This window comes from Fukomys damarensis, unplaced genomic scaffold (assembly GCF_012274545.1).
Source record: "Fukomys damarensis isolate Sample0158 unplaced genomic scaffold, DMR_v1.0_HiC HiC_scaffold_16, whole genome shotgun sequence".
Taxonomy (NCBI): Eukaryota; Metazoa; Chordata; class Mammalia; order Rodentia; family Bathyergidae; genus Fukomys; species Fukomys damarensis.
In genome coordinates, this window is record NW_022900928.1 from 89,650,669 (window position 1) to 89,671,632 (window position 20,964).

General features: G+C 38.2%; 1 protein-coding gene across 13 annotated transcripts in view; it reads left to right on the top strand.

Moving 5' to 3' along the window:
- The window catches only part of Ezh2 (enhancer of zeste 2 polycomb repressive complex 2 subunit), an 88,493-nt gene that overhangs the window by 28,273 nt on the left and 39,256 nt on the right, over window positions 1-20,964 (top strand). For 6 of the 13 annotated variants that reach the window (XM_010638584.2, XM_010638595.2, XM_033764471.1 and 3 more), the window contains 2 exons: window positions 18,724-18,847; window positions 19,416-19,517. In XM_010638584.2, the coding sequence (XP_010636886.1) occupies window positions 18,724-18,847; window positions 19,416-19,517 (226 nt within the window). Of the gene's footprint in view, window positions 1-6,920; window positions 7,013-11,068; window positions 11,125-18,723; window positions 18,848-19,415; window positions 19,545-20,964 lie in introns of those variants that run through there. The other 7 variants (XM_010638587.2, XM_010638588.2, XM_033764474.1 and 4 more) reach the window with 4 other exon arrangements.

Genomic DNA, 20,964 nt, shown 5'->3' on the forward strand with positions numbered 1-20,964 from the left:
TTCCTTTCTTCCTCCATCCCTTCTTCCCTCCCTTCCTCCCTCCCTTCCCCCCTTTCTCTCTCTTTCTGTTCTGTTCTGTTCTTTTCTTTCGTCTCCCTGTATAGTTCAGACTGGCTGGAACTCACTATGTAGCCCCGTTGGCCTCAAACTCACGAGATCCTTCTGCTTCAGTCTCCTGAGTGCAGGGCTGGCTTGCAGGCTTCCAGGTGTGTATCACCATGCTCAGCTGTACTTCCTTTGTAACTGGAATGCATAGTATTCTAGTAACCATTCCTCTTTGTGGTAAATGTTGTTTTCTTTCATTACAATGAAGCAAACATGTGTCTTTGAACATTGCATGACACTTTTTTTTTTGACTGAATTAGGGATTGACCCCCAAGGCCTTTGCACTGAACTATATCCCCAGCTCTTTTTAAATTTAGAGACAGGGTAAGCCGGGCATGGTGGCGCACGTCTGTAATCTCAGCAGTTGGGAGGTTGAGGCAAGAGGATTGCTGTGAATTTGAGGCTGGCCTCAAATTTGAGCTATATAGTGAGTACAAGACCAACCTGAACTACACAGCAAGACCTTATAAAAAAAATTTTATTAGAGATGGGGTCTCACTGAGTTGCATAGTTGCTCAGGCTGGGCTTGAATTTGTGATCTTCCTACTTTAGCCTCCCAAAGTGTTGGGATTACAGTTTTCATTACTGTGCCTCGTTATGTGACAGCTTTCTTTAAGGAGAGATGCCCATTCAAGTGTTAATATTGTCACATTGCTTTCTAGAAGGATAATAATTTTTTTGTACCAGGGATTGAACTCGGGACCTTGCGCTTGCGAGGCAGGTGGCGGAACCACTGAGCTAAATCCCCAGCCTCTAGAAGGATAATAAGTTTTCACGCAGTTAAGTTTGTTGAAGTAAGTACAGTTATGTACAAAAAAGGCACACATTTAAAAGATAGAGTTTGAAGAGTTTTGACAATGTTTATGCCTGCACCACCACCTTAGTCAAGATATAGAACATGGCCATCATCTCGTTTTGTCTCAAGTACCATTCAGGAATTTCTTCTAATGCAGTTGTATGATGTATATTGTTTTGTGACTGGCTTCTTTCATCCATTGTGCTTTTGAAATACATTTATGTTGTAGCTTCCATCAGTTTTATTATTTTAATAGTATTCTGTCTTTTTAAAAAATTTTATTTACCTGTTGATTGCTACATAAGGCTGTTTTTAGTTTTGGGCAATTAATAAAGTTGCTGTGACCATTTGTGTGAGTCTTTTCTGGGGATAATACTTTAGTTCTTGGGTAAATACCTTGGCATTGAATTGCTGTGTCATGTAGTAAATACTGAGTTAACTTTATGAGAGGTTGCAATTCTGAAAAGTTGCTATTCTGGTTTAAGTGTACAGGGACTACATTTTCTCCACATCCTCACTGATCTTGTCCAGCTTCAAATAAATGGCCATCTAATGAGTGTAAGTATCTCACTGTAATTTAAATCTGTATTTTCCAAATAGATGATCAGTGATGGCTTTTTGTATGCTTATTGGCCATTGATACTGTTTTTTATTCAGGTATTTTACCCATTGATAAAATTGGCAAGTTCAAACTTATTAGTACCCAGTTCTTAGAGAATTTACCCTTGTAGTTAAAGAAGTAAAAGTTTCCTTTACCTTTGTCTGCTGACATTGTTTTGTGTTTTCTAATCACAAGTGCTAGCCAGTTACTCCATACATGTTTTCTAGAAAAGAAAATTTCTTCAAACTACTTACTGGGCATCTCTGTTATTGCTCATTTAGACTAATTGAACTCGGGACCTTGTACTTGCGAGGCAGGCAGCAGCACCACTGAGCTAAATCCCCAGCTTCATTAGGACTATTTAAATAAAGGGCAAGATACTCTTTTGAAACAGTCTGTACAGTGACAGTACCAACTTTTAAATCCAGACTACCAAGCAAGTCAAGTGTTCCTACTCTGGAGTCGGTAGATCCGAATATTAGCCATTTATCCTTGCCCTCATTTTCTCGTCCCGTATGGAACTGCTAGAATAGAAGTATCACCCACCCCACTGGGGCCAGGACTTTAGCTCAGTGGCAGTGTGCCTGACTCACAAATGCAAGATCCTAAGTTCCCTCAACAGTAACAAAACTTCCAGTAGAAGTATCACCCCTTGGTTCCCAATCTCAGTATTAATTGAAAATGGCAGGGAAGATAACTGCAAGAATTATATAACTGATTTCCTTATAATTAATCAGTTCTTTATAGCATTTCTGTATTTGGAGACTCATTTTTCTCTTGGGGGCCAGGGATTTAGCACAGTGTCCTGAGTTTGATCTCTGGTACCAAAAAAGGAAAAGAAATTTCTCTTGGACTTAATTTTTATTATTTTTTGACACTATTATTTTTTTTGTTGTTACCGGGGATTGAACTCGGGTCTTTGTGCTTGCGAGGAAGGTGCTGGAACCATTGAGCTAAATCCCCCGCCCTGTCTTTTTCAGACATGGTCTCACTGTGTAGTTCAGCTTGCCCTGAAACTCATTTTTATGTAGCCCAGGCTGGTCTCGAACTCACAGCAGTCCTCCTGCCTTAGCCTCCCTAGTGCTGGGATTATGGGTGTGTACCACCATGCCCAGCAGTTTTTTGTTTTTTGTTTTTTTTTGAGACAGAGTCTTGCTGTATAGTCCAAACTGGCTTTGAACTCACTGTGTTGCCCAGGATGGCTTCAAACTTGTGGCAGTCTTCCTGCATCAGCCTCCTGAATGGTGGGATTACAGGCATGTTTCACCACACACTTCCAGCAGTTGGACTTAATCATTTTTCAACTTTTTGGCGGGGGCGGGTACCAGGGATCGAACTTGGGTCCTTGTGCTTGCAAGGCAGGTGGCAGAACCACTGAGCTAAATCCCCGGCCCGGGGCTTAATTATTTTTTGATAAAGTGATGTTATAGTAATCAACAGATGATGTATTTTGTTAAATAGGTTGTCTTAGCTTGTTTTGTACTGAATTTCCCAAACTGGATGATTTACAAAGAACTGTTATCTAGCCGGGCATGGTGGCGCACACCTGTAATCCCAGCACTTGGGAGGCTGAGGCAGGAGGACTGCTGTGAGTTTGAGACCAGCCAGGGCTAAATAGTGAGTTTCAGGTCAGTCTTAACTACATAGTGAGACCCTGTCTCAAAAAAAGAAAAAAAAAAAAAGAGCAAAAGAACTATTATCTATTATTCAGAACTGTGAGAAAGGCACTGCTATTCTTTATAAAATCATTCAGGAAGGCTATTGTGAATTTGAGGCCAGCCTGGGCTACATAGTGAATCTGAACTACATAGTGAGACCCCGTCTTTTAAGAAAAAAAAAAAAAGACTTCTAGCAGAAGGAACATCTGCTGTTGGATTACTTACCTTTTCATTCTGTTTTTATTGAGTGAAGTATTGAAATAATATGTATCTCACCTTTGAATTATGAGTTGTACATTGTAGTTTATTTAGGTACCAGGGATCAAACTGGAGATCTTGTGCTTGCAAGGCAGGCGACGGAACCACTGAGCTAAATCCCTGGCCCCTGTACATTGTAGTTTTAGTTCCTGGTATATATTTTTTGGATCCATTTCTCTCCAAACAGTGTCTCAATAAACTGAGTACATATCCAACAAAAATTTAAGAATTTAATTTATAAAAGATTTAATATAATTTTCAAAGAAAATATTAACTTTTTTTACATGTCAGTTTAGTGAATCTGTTTTATTTAGTAAATCCTGTAAGACATTTATGAGCATTCAGTGGTTTCTTTTCTAAGACATATCTTTGTAAGCTCATAGTACTTTCAAGTGAACAGAGGGATGCTGGCCTTTTGGATTCCCATTGAACTGATGAGTTTACTCTTTTGTTGGAAAGAGGAAAGTGATCTTATTTTTGTGGAAAAACTGCTGCAGAGTCTATTTACTTTTGTTGGAACAATCACGTTAATGTTGTTATTCAGCTAAAATTGCTAAATTACTATAATTTTTGCATACCTTTTAACTTCTTACCATCCCTCAAACCAGGCTGCAAATATGATCTTTACTTTTTCTATTTTCCCTTATTGTTAGTCACCAATGTGTTTCTTTCCTAAGGACTTACTGAATGAACATAAATGCTGTACCTTATACTTTCTCTTCGTAGTTGTGTGTACAAGTGATCCACTAAAGCACAAATACTAAGACCTGTTGTGTCTTCCATGTTTGGATGAATTTCTCACAGGATTTAGCTCTTTTGGAATGGGACTTTTTCTATTTTCCCTTATTGTTAGTCACCAATGTGTTTCTTTCCTAAGGACTTACTGAATGAACATAAATGCTGTACCTTATACTTTCTCTTCGTAGTTGTGTGTACAAGTGATCCACTAAAGCACAAATACTAAGACCTGTTGTGTCTTCCATGTTTGGATGAATTTCTCACAGGATTTAGCTCTTTTGGAATGGGTGTGTGTGTGTGTGTGTGTGTGTGTGTGTGTGTGTCTCGACACTGAGGCTCAAACTCAGGGCTTCCTGCATTCTGGGCGAGTGTACTACCACTGAGTTATATACAGTATTCTCAGCCCAGAATGCTCAATAAATTCTCCCAGCTGTCCTCGAGCCCTCTAAGAAACTTTCAGAAGTTTCTTGTACTGACATTTTGCAAGTCATTTGGATGGGATGTTCAGGTCCTAGGGTAGTAAGCGTGTATTTTTGTCATTTTTCTTTCTTTCTTTCTTTTTTTTTTCTTTTTTTTTTGGTACCAGGGATCGAACTCAGGTCCTTGTGCTTGCGAGGCAGACATCAGAACCACTGAGCTAACCCCCCACCTTTTAAAGATAAAAATTGGACTTGGTGGCATACACCTATAATCCCAGCCTTCTGAGTGGCTGATAGAGCAGGATTGCAATTTAGGAATTTAGCAAGACCCTGTCTTCAAAAAAGATAAAAGGGGGAGGGGTCTAGAGATACAGTTTTGTGTGAAGGCTCTGTTTAATCTCAGTTTAAAAAAAAAAAAGAAGACATTCAAGGAAGCAAAAAGTCCTGGAACAAGATTTTAATTTTCTTTTCTTTCTTTTTTTTTTTTTTTTTTGTTCCCGGGGATTGAATTTGGGACCTTGCACTTGTGAGGCAGACGGCGGCACCACTGAGCTAAATCCCTGGCCCTTAATTTTACTTTTAAGAGGATAAGGTGAGGTGTGTGTAGATAAGGAATTGGTTGACAGGATGGGGTAGTTTTAGAGGAGCAAGAGGTCAGAGGTGTGACATATGACCATTAGCAATTAAATTATAGCGATGAAGAATAGGAAAACATGGATGAAAACAAGCAATTTGCTTAAAACATTTTGTCGAGCCTTAGTCTCTTAATGGGGCACAAATATGTGGCATACTATCATTTAGATTCCATAGTGAGGCAGTTACAGTAAACTATCTTACCTTCATTAAATATTCCTCGCATAGATTTTTATTTGCCGCCTTTTGCCTCTTTCTTTCTGCTGCAAGAATGGTGATTTCACCAATCACTGTGGTGCACACCTGTAGCCCCAGTGCTCAGGATGCTGAGGCAGGAGGATCACTGTGAGTTTTAGGCCAGCCTGGCTACATAGTGAGTTCAAGGCCAGTGTGAACTACATAGCAAGCCCTGTCTGAAAAAACAAAAACCACACACACACACACGCACGCACGCACACACACAAACTGCCTCAAAAAACAGAGTGATGATCACTAGGCTTTTGTACTTACAAATCCGTCTTTAAATTTATGTTAATTGATTTAGGTAGTAGTGGTGATTGAACCGAGGACCTTCTCACTGAACTATATCCACTTTTTTTTTTTTTTTTTTTTTTTTGTCTTTTTGTCTGAAATGGGATTCAAACTTGTGATCCTCCTGACTCATCAGCCTCCTAGAGTTCTGGGATTACAGGCATGTGCTAGAAATACAAAATTTGAAGCTAGGCATGGTGGTGCACACTTCTAATTCCAGCACTCTGGGAGGCTGAGGCATGAGATTCGAAGTTCAAGCTCAGCCTGAGCAACTTAGTAAGTAAGACCTTGTTTCAAAGTAAAAAGTAAAAAGAACTGGAGAAGTAGCTTTTTGCAAAGGCACTAGGTTCAATCTCTTGTGCTGCCAAAAACAACAATGAAAACTTTATTAAGACTCAACCCTTGAATGTCCAAATTTTAATTCTGTGTAATAAGATGGGAATGTGTATGAAGTACTTTCTGCATATCAAAGTGTGGTGGGTTTCGAGGACTAGCTGCTCTTTCTTGGAAAGCACTATTTTTACTTAAAAGGGGCTGACAAGCTATGATTATTTAGATTTGGGGATTTGGCAGACATTTGCTCAAATCAAGGAAGTGAGCCTGTCATTTCACGAAAACAGCTGACCATATTTGTTGGCAATAAAGAGTAGAGCTTTCAAGCAAAAATTAAAATTTTTGGAAACTTGTATCTGTTACTGAGAGGTTGACAGCTTCCCAGTATTTAAAGACTTCCTGACAAGATTAGTGGGTTTATCAAATACAATTTTTCGAAATATGTCAATTTATGAAAATCTGCATAATTCAGTGGACCAGTATTTTTCAAGTGAAGAATGATAGCTACCACAGCATGCAATAGATATTGGAAGTGAACAGACCAATTAATGTTAATGTAGCAGTGAAGTTTATTGATACAATTTCACATTCCAAGTTGCAGTTTATCTCCTAAGAAACTACCATTCCTTGCTGAAGTGGAGTGATTGTCTTCAAGAATTAGGTTGAATTGTAGACTGAAATAGCCACTTTTTTCATGGATTGGTTTGGTGTAGGAGCAAAGCTCAAGATCCACAATTATCTCAAAGCTCTTCAAATAGTCTTCCCCTTTCTAGCTGTCTGAGGCTGGATTTTCTTCATATGCTTTATTTTTCTTTGGTACCAGGGATCGAACTTGGGATCTACTTGTGAAGTAGGTGGCAGAACCACTGAACTAAATCCCCCGCCCTCATATACTTTAACCAAAAGAACATGTTGGAACAGATTGAATGCAGAAAGAGATGTAAGATTCCAGTTGTCTTTTATTTAGATAGATACTAAAGTTGGCAAAATATAAAACTACCATTTATTGATTTTTGAAAGAAAATAATTTAGAAAATATATAATTTATATTATGTAATTTATATTAAGTAAATGACTAAAACAGTAAAATTTCTTGGTTTTTAATTTCTATTATGTTATCAGTAGCCATAACATGAACTAAATGTGTCTGGAGGCAAATGCTCAAGAATGGTATCATGATGTTCTTTGAACTTTGTTTCTACTTTTTCTATTTCTGTGGACTAGCTAACAACTACATGAATACTTAATGTCTTACTCTCTTGTTTCATAGCACTGGTTTATTTAGGACCCCTCTCTCCTCCATTGGAGATTGAACCCAGAGCCTTCACACTGAGTTATATCTCCAGCCCCAGTTTGTATTTTTAAAAACTTTTTTTTTTGTTTGTTTTTTGAGGTAGGGTCTCACTATGTACTTGAGACTGACCTGGAACTATGTAGCCCAGGCTGGTCTGGAACTCACAGTGATCCTTCTGCCTCAGCCTCCTGAGTGTTGGGATTACAGACATGGGCCAAATTTTGAAACAATGTTTCAGTAAGTAGCCCACTCTGGGCTTTGAATATTTGATCCTACCTCAGCCTTCTAGAGTGCTGGGATTACAAGAGTATGCCACTGTGCCTAGCTAAGAAATACATTATCTTTTGATCTATTCTTAGGTGACTACCTCTGGATTTTTAATTTTATAATGTTGCTTGTCATTTATTTCCCCTCCATTCCCATTGCTGTCAACCCAGTCCTTATTTTTTCTTGAATTACTTCAGTACTCAAGTTTTCTTCTAACATAATTTTAAGCTTTGTAGAATAGAATTAAAGGGTTGACTTGATCTTATTAAAATGACACCTAAAGTTGTACAGGTATAAATGCCTTATGATAAAACCAAGGCAAATTTACAAATGAAATACAGACCATTGAATTAGCTACATATATTTAATGGTGCTATTTTGTTAAAAGTCAATTGCCAGTGTTAGAGCTTATAATAGAATGGTACAGCTTCAGGACTGGTTTTATAATAAATCAGTTTCTGTAATTTGGTTTAATATTAACACAGAGAATGGATGTTTGCATAAATGTGTTTTATAAGATGGTATTAACTTTTAGTCCTTTTATTTGTTCAAGATTATCAGACCTACTAGAAATGAGAATAGGACCAGCTAGAGAATGCCAGTTTGTTCATTTGTGGGCTTGAACCCAAGACCTCATGCATGCTAGTCAAGTACTCTATACCATTGGGCTACATCTCCTGGGTTTTGTTTTGACCAAGTTGCCCAGGCTGGCCTTGAATTTGAGATCCTCTTGCCTCCTGAGTAGCTGGGATTATAGGCAAGTACACCATGCCTGGTTTTGAATGCCAGTTTTAATGTCTCTTGAGGCATCTTTGAATTATGGAAATCTGCATTAATTATTTGTGAACTTTTTACTAGAAAATCTTTCATTGCCTGTTTTACTACTGGACTTGCCATTAGTGTATTTTTGCTGGATTTCTGCATTGCATTTGCCAATGTGCCTGGGACAATAAGTGCCTCAACGAAGGCTCCTGTTCCTTGCTTGCCTGCTTTACCTTACTTACCGCCCCCCCCTTAGCATCATATAGCGCAGTTTCCTCTCTCTCCCCTCCCCCATATGTTTAGTTATTTTACCATTTTCATTCAGATAGATTTTACTAAGTTGTTAGGTCGCTGATTTTCGTCTGTTCTGTTCATTACTAATTTCTAGCATGTGGTAGATACTCAGTAAATATTTGTAGAACAAATGAATGCAGATTAACATTTCCCTACTCAACTCCATCTCATATTCCTTCTCTATGTTGTGTGTTGGAGTGGAGAAGTAGCAGGCGGAGCAAAGGCTCTCTCTCGCCCGCGCACTCCCTCTCCCCCTCCCCCAAACAGGATCTCACTATGCAGTACAGGCTGGCCTTGAAACTTGGGGCAATCCTCTTGCTTCAGCCTCCCTAATGCTGAGATTACACCACCATGCTTGTATGTCTTTTAAACATGTTTATTTAGGTTACTAATTGTTTTTATTTATTTTTTTGGATTGAACTGAGGCCCTTGCCCTTGCGAGGCAGGCTTCAGCCCACTAATTGTTTTTAGTTAATTAAGTTATTATTTGAGGGCTTTTGCATGGATCTATACTTTCACTCTATGCTTGCTCACTTCTTTTTCTTTTCTTTTTCCTCCCACTCTCCTCTGAGACAAGTTCTTTCAACATTGCTCAGTTGTTCAGGCTGGGTTCAAATTTTTGATCTTCCTGCCACAGTCCCAGAATGCTGGGATTACAGGCATGTGCCATCATGCCTGGTTGGGTTCTTTTTTTTTTTGGTACTGGGGATTGAACTCGGGTCCTTACACTTGTGAGGCAGGCAGCAGAACCACTGAGCTAAATCCCCAACCAGATTCTTTTGCTATTGAATTTTTTGAGTTCCTTATATGTTTTAGTTATCAATTCTTTGTCAGATATATAGATTACAAATATTTTCACCTTTTTCTCTAGATTCTCTTCACTGTTTTCCTTGCTATGCGAAAAATTTTTTTTTTTTGTTTGTTTGTTTTTTGGTACCGGGGATTGAATTCGGGTCCTTGCGCTTGCAAGGCAGGCCTCCGAACCGCTGAGCTAAATTCCTGGCGCTATGCAAAAATTTGATGTAATCCCTGCTTGTCTATTTTTGGTTTTATTTCTTGTGCTTTAGAGGTCCTGTTAAAATAAATTCTTGCCTATTCTAATGTTCTGAAGCATCCACATCCCCACCTTTTTGTACCCGGAGCCTTCACACTTTTTATTTTTATTGTTTTGAGACAGGCTATAAGTTGCTCAGCCTGGCCTGGAGCTTGCAGTCCCGCTTCAGCAACTTGGAGAGCTTGACTCCTTTATTTTTATTTATTTGTTTTTTTGGTACCAGGGATCGAACTCGGGTCCTTGCGCTTTCGAGGCAGGCAGCAGCACCACTGAGCTAAATTCCCCGCCCAAATTTTTCTTTCTTACTTTTTTTTTTTTCCGGTACTGGGGATTGAACTTGGTCCTTGTGCTTGCAAGGCAGGCGGCAGTGCCACTGAGCTAAATCCCATTCCCTTATTCTGTTCCATTTGATATCAGGTAGTGTAATGCCTCTTGCTTTGTTTTTTTGTTGTTTTTGTTGTCGTTGAAGATAGTTTTGAGTATTTGAGTTTTTTGGTGATTCTATGCAAATTTTAAGATTCGTTTTCTAATTCTGGGAGTATCATTGGTATTTTCCCAGAAATTGCATTGAGAGCTGGGTATGGTGGTACACACCATCTCATCACTTTGAAGATGGAGGCAGGAAGATTGCTACAAGTTTAATAACTACATAGAAAACAAACAAGAACTGCATAGACCCTGTCTCAAAAAACAAAAACAAAGAACAAAACAACAAAAAATATCCCAATGGGGCCAGGGATTTAGATCAGTGGTGCTGTGCCTGCCTCGCAAGCATGAGGTCCTGAAAAAACATTTTTTTTGCATTGAATTTGTAGATCATTATGTTGGATTGGATAGTATGGACCTAACAATGCTGATTATTGTAATCCATGAACATGGAGCGTTTTTCTGTTTTGTTTTGTGTGTGTGTGTCATTTTCAATTTCCTTAATGTTTTATATAACTTCTCTGACACTGAGAAACCTGACACATATTATCTACTATTTACATATTTGTTTAGTTCTACTGTACATGCAGAACATTTTGAAAATACCAGAACCCTCCTCTTGAGAAATCCTTATCATGATGTGTGATCAAAATATATGGTGAATGTTTCAAACAGTTTATTGCAGGACAAGACACATTGTCAATAACTCTCCTCAAAATATTCCTCCTTTTTTCACTTAACTTTTTTTTTTTTTTTTTTTTTGACATTTCTTGAAGCAGTTCTGGGAGTTCTCTTTTGTCAATGTCTTGTGAAGTGTGATAAAATTATGGTGAATACTGCTGAGTGCCATCAAACAGAGTGAAAACATGGTGATGTGTTTTCATCTACCTTATTTTCAGGCTCTGGCACTGAGTGACATCTGGCTCTTAACCCCAAGCTGGAATGACCCTCAAAGGTAAACCCTGAGGCAGCCATGGCAGTGCAACTGAAGAGACTCACAAAAGAGGCCTTCCAGAGCTGCTTCAGAAAGAAAATGATGGGATATGTGTGTTTGAAGCAAGGGAAAGTGTTGTGAGGGGGGTAATGGCATTGTGTCCTTGAGCAAAGCAAAAATTTTTTAGAGTATTAACTATCTTGTGGCCACACCTTGTAGAATTGCAAGTGTGGTGATTATGTAGTGTTCTTTTTGTCTTTAGCCTTTCTGTATCCAGTCAAACACCTTTTTCCAAAGTTATATAAGTTATCTCTTTCCCCCTTTTCCACGAGATTGTCGCATAGAAGTGTAATAAAGTTAGATTCATTATATAGTCTGAATTCTGTCCTGAGTATACCCGTAAGCTGTTTCTAACATTGACTTGTTGTTTAACAACCTTTTAAATATCAAGATCTCACTCATCTCTCAGTTGTTAGTTGATAGCCAGTACTTAATGTAGTGCTTATAGAGTGTTTCTTATCTTGCTGGGCACCTTGTTGGGCACCGTCTATGCACTCTACATCAATTTACTCATTATCATTCTGTGAGATAAATACTGTTAAATTAACCTGTTTTTAATGAAGAGAGTGAGTTACAAAGATACTAAATTACTCCATCAAGTTTGCACATAGCCGGTAAGTGGACCAAAAGGCATATGAACCCAGGTAGGTTTTGAATTTGTGCTTTTGCTTTGTGTGGAAGATCTATTTTTCTTTTTCTTTTTTTATATCGGGAATTGAATTGGGTCCTTGCGCTTGCAAGGCAGGTGGCAAAACCACTGAGCTAAGTCCCTAGTTCTGGATCTGTTTTTCTTTTGGTTTTTGAGACAGGGTCTTGATCTAATTCAGGCAGGCCTCAGACTTGTGGCAATCCTCCTGGCTCATTCTTCCGAGTGCTGGAATAATGGGTGTGGGCCACTATGCTCAGCTGTGCAGGATCTAGTACAGTGATGGTGAAACTTTTAGAGTTTTCAGTGATAACAAACAGCCTGCTGTAGCACGTGTGCCATAGGTTCGCCACCACTGATTTAGAATGAATAGGTCCAAATGCCAGCTTGCAGTGTATTTGGAATGGACAGTGCAGTTGCCCCCAGTTTTGCCCTATGTCCACAGCAGGTACTGTTGACTAGACATTGCTTCCTGTTAGCTTAAGCAGCAGGTATGACCTCAGGATCCTTACACATGGAGCATTCCCAACAGCTAGAAGAGATGAAGCACTTGGCGCTCCTGATCATGCCTTTCTGGAGTCCTGATTTGGTGTCCAGTGCATGCCTGGTGCATCTATTTCTCTCAGATTCTTTTTGAGGTCTTCTTTCACAGGCTGTGCATTTTCTGCATTTCCCCTCAGGAATAAGGTCTGGTACTGTTAGGTAATTAATTTTTATCAGTTACTAATAGTATTTTTTGGGGTAGGTACCAGGGATCGAACTTAGGACCTTGTGCTTGTGAGGTAAGCATGGTGCCACTGAGCTAAATCTCCAATAAATTGTGAAGTGATACTAATAGTTTAACATTCAGATGTGTTCTCTGTTATTTTCCTTGTGCTTACCTATAAAATCTTAAGTTTTTGGTATATTAAAACAATGGATTTTAACAAAAAATAAATTGCGAAATGATACTAACAGGTGCCCTCAAAGCATTTAAGCATAAACACACTATTGAAGGTGATTTTTTAAAAAAATTAGCACTTGGGGCCCGATATTTAGCTCAGTGGCACTGAAAGTGCAAGGTCCTGAGTTCGATCTCAGTTATCCCCCCACCCCAAGGCACTTTAATGATAGTCTTACTGTGAAGTAAGTTTTTTAGAGAAAGACATTGAGTATGTTGTAAATATGTTACAGTATTTAAGTTTTGTTGGGTTTGGAATTTTGCCTGCTATTTAGTTGAGAGTCATGGTTAATGCTGTGTAGTTACTGAAGATCAATAGCACATGCAGTTTATTTTGTTTTCAAAAATGTAGAATTCCTATATCAAACCTGGCACTGGTCTCTGTGCCCAAAGAGATGTGGTGCCTTTGTCAGACCAGGGTCGCAGCAGCCAGCACCACCTTCCTCTTGTGTACTTTGGCAGTTCTCAGAGGAGAGTTGTGCAGAGCTAGAGAAGTGCTGCTGGTGCCAGATAATCATATGTCTTCTAGTGGGCCAGAGTAAGGGGACAAAGGGCATGGTGTTCAGGGACTTCTGAGTTGGGTTTGATTCAGGAAACAGACTCTGGACAATGAAATTTCCTTTAACCCTCCCCCCACCCTTAACTACTAAACCTATGCAAGTGTAATTCCATAAGGTATCTTATTAAGGTTTTGATGGTCAGTGCCATAATTTGGCTTGGCTTTTGAATGAAAGAATAACTGTTGTCTGGTTTTATTGTACACAGTGATCTGTTGTGAATAAGAGAAGCTGTTTTCATATTCTGAACAAAAATAATACTAGAGTATGATTTTACCTATGAAGCAATATTTTTGGAATGAAAAAAATGATAAACTCAGAGATATATTCACAATTTTCCTCCAGAAGCAAATCATTTTAATGATGTTTTCCTCCACTAATATGAATATTTGGAATTGTACTTTATTACTTGACCAGGCTGTGCCCTTGAGAAAAAAATCGCTGGTTTGAGTCTGTGTGTGTGTGTGTGTGTGTGTGTGTGTGTGTGTGTGTGTGTATGTGTATGTATTCCACCCCCCCCAGTCTATCTTTTTTAGGGAGGAGGAGGCAGAGAGGAAGGCTTGTTATACCAGGTGTGGAGCAAGGTGTGTCCACATGCATATTTGATGTGGAATCAAACTTTTGGGTGTTTGGAGAAGAACTTTAAGGTATTAGCTGCTTGCTTAATAGAAATCCCCAAAACCCTGGGTTTTATGCTTAGCACCTCCTCATTGGTAGCAACAGCTGAACCATAGGGCCTAACTGTCCCTGACACTCATCTCTTCGTGGGAGTTTTTTGGTAATGGAGCATGTTGCCCTCATTTTACTGGCTCAGGTGTGGAAAGACTACCCTTCCTTTTCTAGTGTGTAGTACAGCTAAACCTTTCAAATGATGTGCTAATAAGATACAGGTTATCAATATAAGTGAATACATCTGTTTTTTTCTTTTTACCTTTTTTTTCTTTTTGTTTGTTTTTAACTATGTTACTGGGCTCTGGGATTTTACAAATCAATAAAAATGGTTGTTGCTATCGAAGAATTTACAGTAGGGTTGGAGTAGAATGGAATACATGAAAATGTGATGTTAATATGTTGTAAATGCTGTGATATAGTGGGTAGGAGTTTGTTTTATGTAAAGCATCCTTCTAATTGGTGTCTTAAATTTTACCATTTATGGGTCTGTTTAAGATACTCAGAACACTTTTAGATTTTTGTCATGAGATACTTTATTAGAAATGTTATTACTAATGTTAGACACATGGAATGTATTCCAGAAAACTGACAAGGGGTTCTAGTACTTAAATGTGAAATGCTAACTAATGCACTTTCTATTCATCATATAAAATATGCATCCTAAAGTGCAGTAATATGATACAAATAAAAATTAAACACATGTTCCTACTACCTATAGTATTATTGCGCAGAGGTAGTTGTTGCCTTCAAGGACCAACAGTTTGTCAAGACTGCAGATAGACTAATTGATTACCCTATGAGCTAATAATAAGCCTACAGATATTCCCTTTTTATTTGATTTCTTACTAGTTCCTGGGCCAATAATGGTGAACTTTTTAGAGTTACAATAACTTCAGCTTTGCTCTACTTTAGCATTCCACCAACAGGGTCACCCTGGGATCCTTTTCATTTGGAGTAGTTTTACCTTGGTGATTTCTTTCAGCTGTTTTTATTTCAAATTCTCACATTCCTGCCTGTTCCTGATCATTCTTAATGTCTAGAGTCACTTTGACTCTATGGGTTTCTTCTTTTTTTCTTTTGAGACAGAGTCTCACTATGTAGTTGAGACTGACCTGGAACTCACTTTGTAGCCCAGGCTAATCTTGAACTCACAGCGATCCTCCTGTCTCAGCCTCCCAAGTGCTGGGATTACAGGCGTGTGCTACCACGGCCAGCTATGGGTTTGTTCTTGTTAACGGGATGTACTAGCCAGATTCTTCTGCATTTAGTTGCCATCTGCTCAGTTTTCTCTTGGTCATACCTTACATTCCTTTTTGTTCTTTTCTTTGCCCATTGCTCCTCAGCTGTAAAGGTTGAGTTCAGTTGTTACCTTTGCTACCATCCTTCTACACTTCCTCATGTTTTTTTTCTCTCCACAGAGTTTTGCATATATATATATTTCACATGTAGCATTTCCTTCTTGTCCTCAGGTAGAATATAAATGTCATAAAAGCAAGGTTTGTTCATCTTTGTGTATTCATTTTATTTAACTTTGTATACTCACTGGCTGGCTCATAATATTTATTACATGCTTAAGATAAAAACTGATTTTTTTTTCCCTTTTCTTTTAGCTCTGAATAAATCACCACCTGCTTTCTTTGTCTCTGGTTGGTGGTTGAGTATTCTGTAGAATGAAACCCAGTGAGCTCAAGGGTTCTCTCCTTTTAAATTGTCAGTTAGTGTTCTCTATGTCTAGGGTTTTAATACAACAGATAAGTGAAGCTGTACTTAAGTATTCAAGCCAGAAGTCTCCTTCCTCACTTTCCATATTTGAATTCCCCAGCAGAAAAATCTTCTAAATAACTTTTGAAAATATTTGACTTTTGTTTCCTGTCTATTAATATATATTTGATTTAGTAATAAACATATTACCATTAGATAGTATTCTAATTGGGTGAAATTAATGCTGTTATTAATGTAAGAAAGTGATAAATATGCTCCATTTCTGAAGTAATGATCAAGAGGTGATTATTAACTTTTTTTTTTGTACTGGGAGTTGAATCTAGGGCCTTCACACTAGCCTATATCCCCAGCTCTGAATGACTGAGACAGAGTCTCACTAAGTTGCCCAGCCTGGACTAGAATTTGTGATCCTGCTGCCTTAGCCTCTCAGAGTGCTAGGATAACAAGTGTGTGTCCTGACGGCTGACAGAGCATTACATTTTTTTCCTCATTGAGTTTGTTGGTACATTTTAGGTATACATTACAGTTACATTCATTATTACGATCTTGTACCTTTACATGACAGGTCTTGGTTTTCATTTCTTCCCCTTATCTTGCCCTCCCTTCACCCCTTCATCCCTTCCTTCCCTATTTACAAATACTTTATTTCCATTTTTTCGTTTTCTCATTTTTTTTTACATTTTTTTATTTGATTGATTGATTGATTGATTTGGTACTGGGGATCAAACTTGGGTCCTTGTGCTTGTGAAGCAGGCTCCTGGACCACTGGGCTAAATCCCTGGCCCTGAGCATTACATTTTTAAATATAGTTACTGTTACCATAGCAAAGATCACATTTCTTATTCTTGACATTTCATGTGATGGCTTAGAAGAAAGCATAAGATAGATAGCCCTTCCACTTTTTTTTCCATAGGGAATGAATCACTTGTATTTTAACATGTAGCATTCTTAGCCAGGCATGGTGGTGCATGCCTGTAATCCCAGCACTCAGGAGGCTGAGGCAGGAAGATCGCTGTGAGTTCAAGACCAGCCTGGGCTACATATTGAGTTCCAGATCAGTCTCAACTACATAGTGAGACCCTGTCTAAAAAAACAAAAACAAAAAAACCCACATAAAATGTAGCATTCTTACGGTGAAATATCTTCATTGCATAGCACCTGTTTTCTGTATGAATTCAAAGTTAGTAACTTTTTGAACTCAGTTTACTTTCCATCAACCATGTGGTATAAAGCTACTGTCATCTTTTCAGATACTACCCAGCCGCAAAGTTCTTATACTCTCCTCACCCCTCCTCATATTCCTATATTGCTCTCTGCTTGGTCTTTTCAAAATGTAAATTATCCCTCCCTACTCTTTTATTTAAAACCCTCTGTGGCTTCCTATTGCTCTTAAGGTAAATTAAAAATTGTTAGTGTGTCATATAAAGCTCTGCACAGCCTGGCAGGGAAGTATCCTAATCTTTTGAAAATACAGTATGACTTTAATACTTGTAGAAGGAAATGCTTTAGAAGAGAACAGTTGTTTAGACTTGAGGTGGGGACTCTGTAATGTGCATTAGACATCTGGTGGTTTCTGTGTGAATTGTAGGCTGTCCCACATTTAAACATAATTGGTTCTTTTTTTTGGTACCGGGGATCAAACTTGGGTTCTTGTGCTTGTAAAGCAGGCAGAGGAACTACTGAATTAAATCCCTGGCCAAACGTAATTGGTTCTTAGTACATGCAACTAAAGTAAGGCAGAAGAATTTACTTGGTATTTGCTGTATTCCTCTCTCTTCTTGCTAGCAGAAATCCCTCACGTGAATAAAAGTGGCATAAGAAGCAGAAATAGACTATCGCAGTGCTTAAGGAGAGCACCATGGTTAAAATTGTGCAGGAGGGTACTTTAATTTGTACACTTATATATCCCACTGTGTTACTTTTAGTGTTGTATGTAAATTTTACTTTTTCATTTTTACGTTTTCAGTATAGTGGATCCTTGGTGTGGGGGGATTGATTGGAGTAACCCCCTCTTGGATACCAAAGTCCATGGATGTTCAAGTCCCATATACAGCGTAGAATAACAAAGTATTTATTTTGTTGCACATCCTTTGTATACTTGAAGTCATGTCTGGATTACTTATAATACCCAATACAATGGAAGTGCTGTATACATAGTTGTTATACTGTATTGTGTAGGGAATGATGACCCAGAGAAAGTCTGTACAAGTACAACACAGAGGCAGCTATTGTGGACCTAACTACATGGTGTAGAAATGAGTCTTGAAGCTAACAGTGCTTAAACAAGGCTTGAGGATCTGAGAAGTGGGTGAAGGCCACAGCAGAGTCTGCTAGCTAGCACGTCGCTTGATTTTGTAGCTTAATGGAATTAGTTTTGCTCTTTGGAATTTTCTGGAGTCTCTTTTTTTCCCCTGCATATTTTTTGGGGGTGTGTGGGTATACCGGGGATCGAATTTAGGACCTTGCACTTGTGAGTCAGGCATGGCACCACTGAACTAAATCCCCGGGCCCCCTGAATATTTTTGATCCAAGGTTTTTTTTTTGTTTGTTTGTTTGTTTTTGTACCAGGGATCGAACTCAGGACCTTGCACTTGTGAGGCAGGCAGTGGAACCACTGAGCTAAATCCCTGGCAGGAATGTGGAATTTTTATACATAAAAATACCTTTTAAAAGTTGTATTAAGAGCTGGGCATGGTGGCACACGCCTGTAATCCCAGCACTCAGGAGGCTGAGGCAGGAAGATCGCTGTGAGTTCAAGACAAGCCTGGGCTACATACTGAGTTCCAGGTCAGTCTCAACTACGTAGTGAGACCCTGTCTCAAAAAACCAAAAAAAAAAGTTGTATTAAGTGAGAATGAAATGTTTTAAGGATTTAACCATGCAGAACAAAAGAGCATCTTTCTGTGAATGTGAACAATGTAAAATGTGTTACTTTGTTGTTAGTTTGCTGGGGATTTAAGAGACAGGTGGTTATATTTAAGCTGGTTAGATTAGTGATTTTAATGTGAAACCATTGCTTTTAGAATAATCATGGGCCAGACGGGGAAGAAATCTGAGAAGGGACCCGTTTGTTGGCGGAAGCGTGTAAAATCTGAGTACATGCGGCTGAGACAGCTCAAGAGGTTCAGACGAGCTGATGAAGTAAAGGTATACTTTTATCTTTTGTAAAAATGCATATATAGTTAAGGATATCCCCTCCCCCCCGGTTAAATAAGTTTTGACTTGAAATAGTACTTTTTCAGCTAAGGTCATCTTTACAGTATGGTCAATAGAACTTGGAAGCTGAAGTCCTTTATCTTTCTTAATTAACACTGTATTAGGTGCATTAATGATGATGGAAAGATTTTAATCTAAGAATTATTCAGCCTATTTGGAAATCAGTCTTTTTAATCTATCTTTATATGGTTTGTGTAGACTTAGGGTCCAAATACAAAGTCATGTGTTTCATGATTTTATTTTTCTAAAGTCATTTTGATTTTTTTTTATACGCAGTTAATCAAGGATGGAAAAATTTCTAGTTCCCCTCCCACTTACAATAAAATAATACTGTGTTTTTGTATTATTTGAATATGGGAAACTGTAGTCTACTATAAAATCTCTATACTTTTGAGGAACTTTTCCTGGTGTTTTTGAGGGATCATCAGATTTTAATCTGCTTAAGAGATGTTATGCATTTTCTAACAATGAACACTCCCCCCCCCTTTTTTTTTTACAGAGTATGTTTAGCTCTAATCGTCAAAAAATTTTGGAAAGAACAGAAATCTTAAACCAAGAATGGAAACAACGAAGGATACAGCCTGTGCACATCATGACTTCTGTGAGCTCATTGCGAGGGACTAGGGAGGTTGGTTAACATACTGTGTTGTAGTAATTATCAGCACATTTTAGTTTTTGCTTATTGGAATGTTGGTTGGTTATTGAAAGTCACTGACCTTAGGATGTCCCTCTTTTGAATTGGTGTTTCTTTTTAATATGCAACTGTCAATGGCTGTCTTAGGCTACAGTAAGTGTTTAGAATATGCATTTCTAGATTTTTAAAGACTGTTGATTAAAAAAATAAAAGACAACTTTTTATTCAAATCCTCTTTAATGTCCTTATCATTAAGACTTATTTAGAGCAAGGCTTTTTGACTCACAGTTGTCTTCCTCATTCCTTAATATGAATTAGTCACGTGGTAAGAAATGTTTCTTCGTGTTCACAGACTAGAAAGGATTTTTAAAAATATTTTGTTAAATGCTAAGGCTTCTTATAGGAGTTTTTTAATTCAATATTGAGAGATTGGAATTTCTTTTCCTGTAACATTTTCTGAATAACGTAGATCTAATCTGAGTTTCCTGTTTTCAAAGAAAGGCAATACATCTGTGGTAGAATCTATAATTAAATATCCTATTAAAACACCTGCCAGAAGGATGAGAAAAAAAATAGTATAACCTGAAGCCATCAGCTTTAGGGTTCTGGGTTGTGCGGTAATGTTTAGTGCCTGTGTTACATAGGAAGATGTAGTGTAGGAAGATTTGACGGAAGCTGAAGCAGAGTAAAAGGACAGTGATTTGGAATTAAGAGTAGACAATGTAATTGATTGTTTTCTGAGTATCCAAACATGGGAGATAGACAGTAAAATAATTTTTCAGTGAGTAGCCATTTAAAAAAGTAACATTATTGTAATAAACAAGCAGTGATTTGCAGTTGTATAAAGCCTGTCAAGATGATGTGGGCTTCAGAGACTTGTCCACAATGCCACACTGACCATATTTCATGCCGGTCTTGATGGCAATTCATGGCTTGGAAGGTTCCTGGCTATTTGTACCTTTTGTCAGGTGATCATTCTTTAAGCTTGTCTTAAAGTTAATGGTGATACCTTCTCCATTATCTAGTACAAGTCAGGCCTTAGGTATTGGAGGTGCATGGCTTTTTATTAGTGTACTAAATGTGAGAGGCATTCTTTTCTGTGCCTGGGAATAGATAAGGATGAGGCTTTCAGGTAATTGTTTTGAAAGTTCTTTGGAAATTTTAAGGTAACCATGGCTTTGTTTGTTTTCTGAGACAAAGTCTTGCTTGAGACAATCCTTCTGCCTCAGTCTCTCAAGTGCTGGGATTACATCATGCACTACTATATCCGGCTAGACTATTATTTTAACAAAACAGTATTATTTTGTAATTTTATTACTTCCACAGTTCCTCACTAAGATTAAGAAAAAAAAAGTTCACAGAATATTAGGGGAAAAAGAGGGCAGTAATCCTTAGCTTTAGGAATTCAATTTTT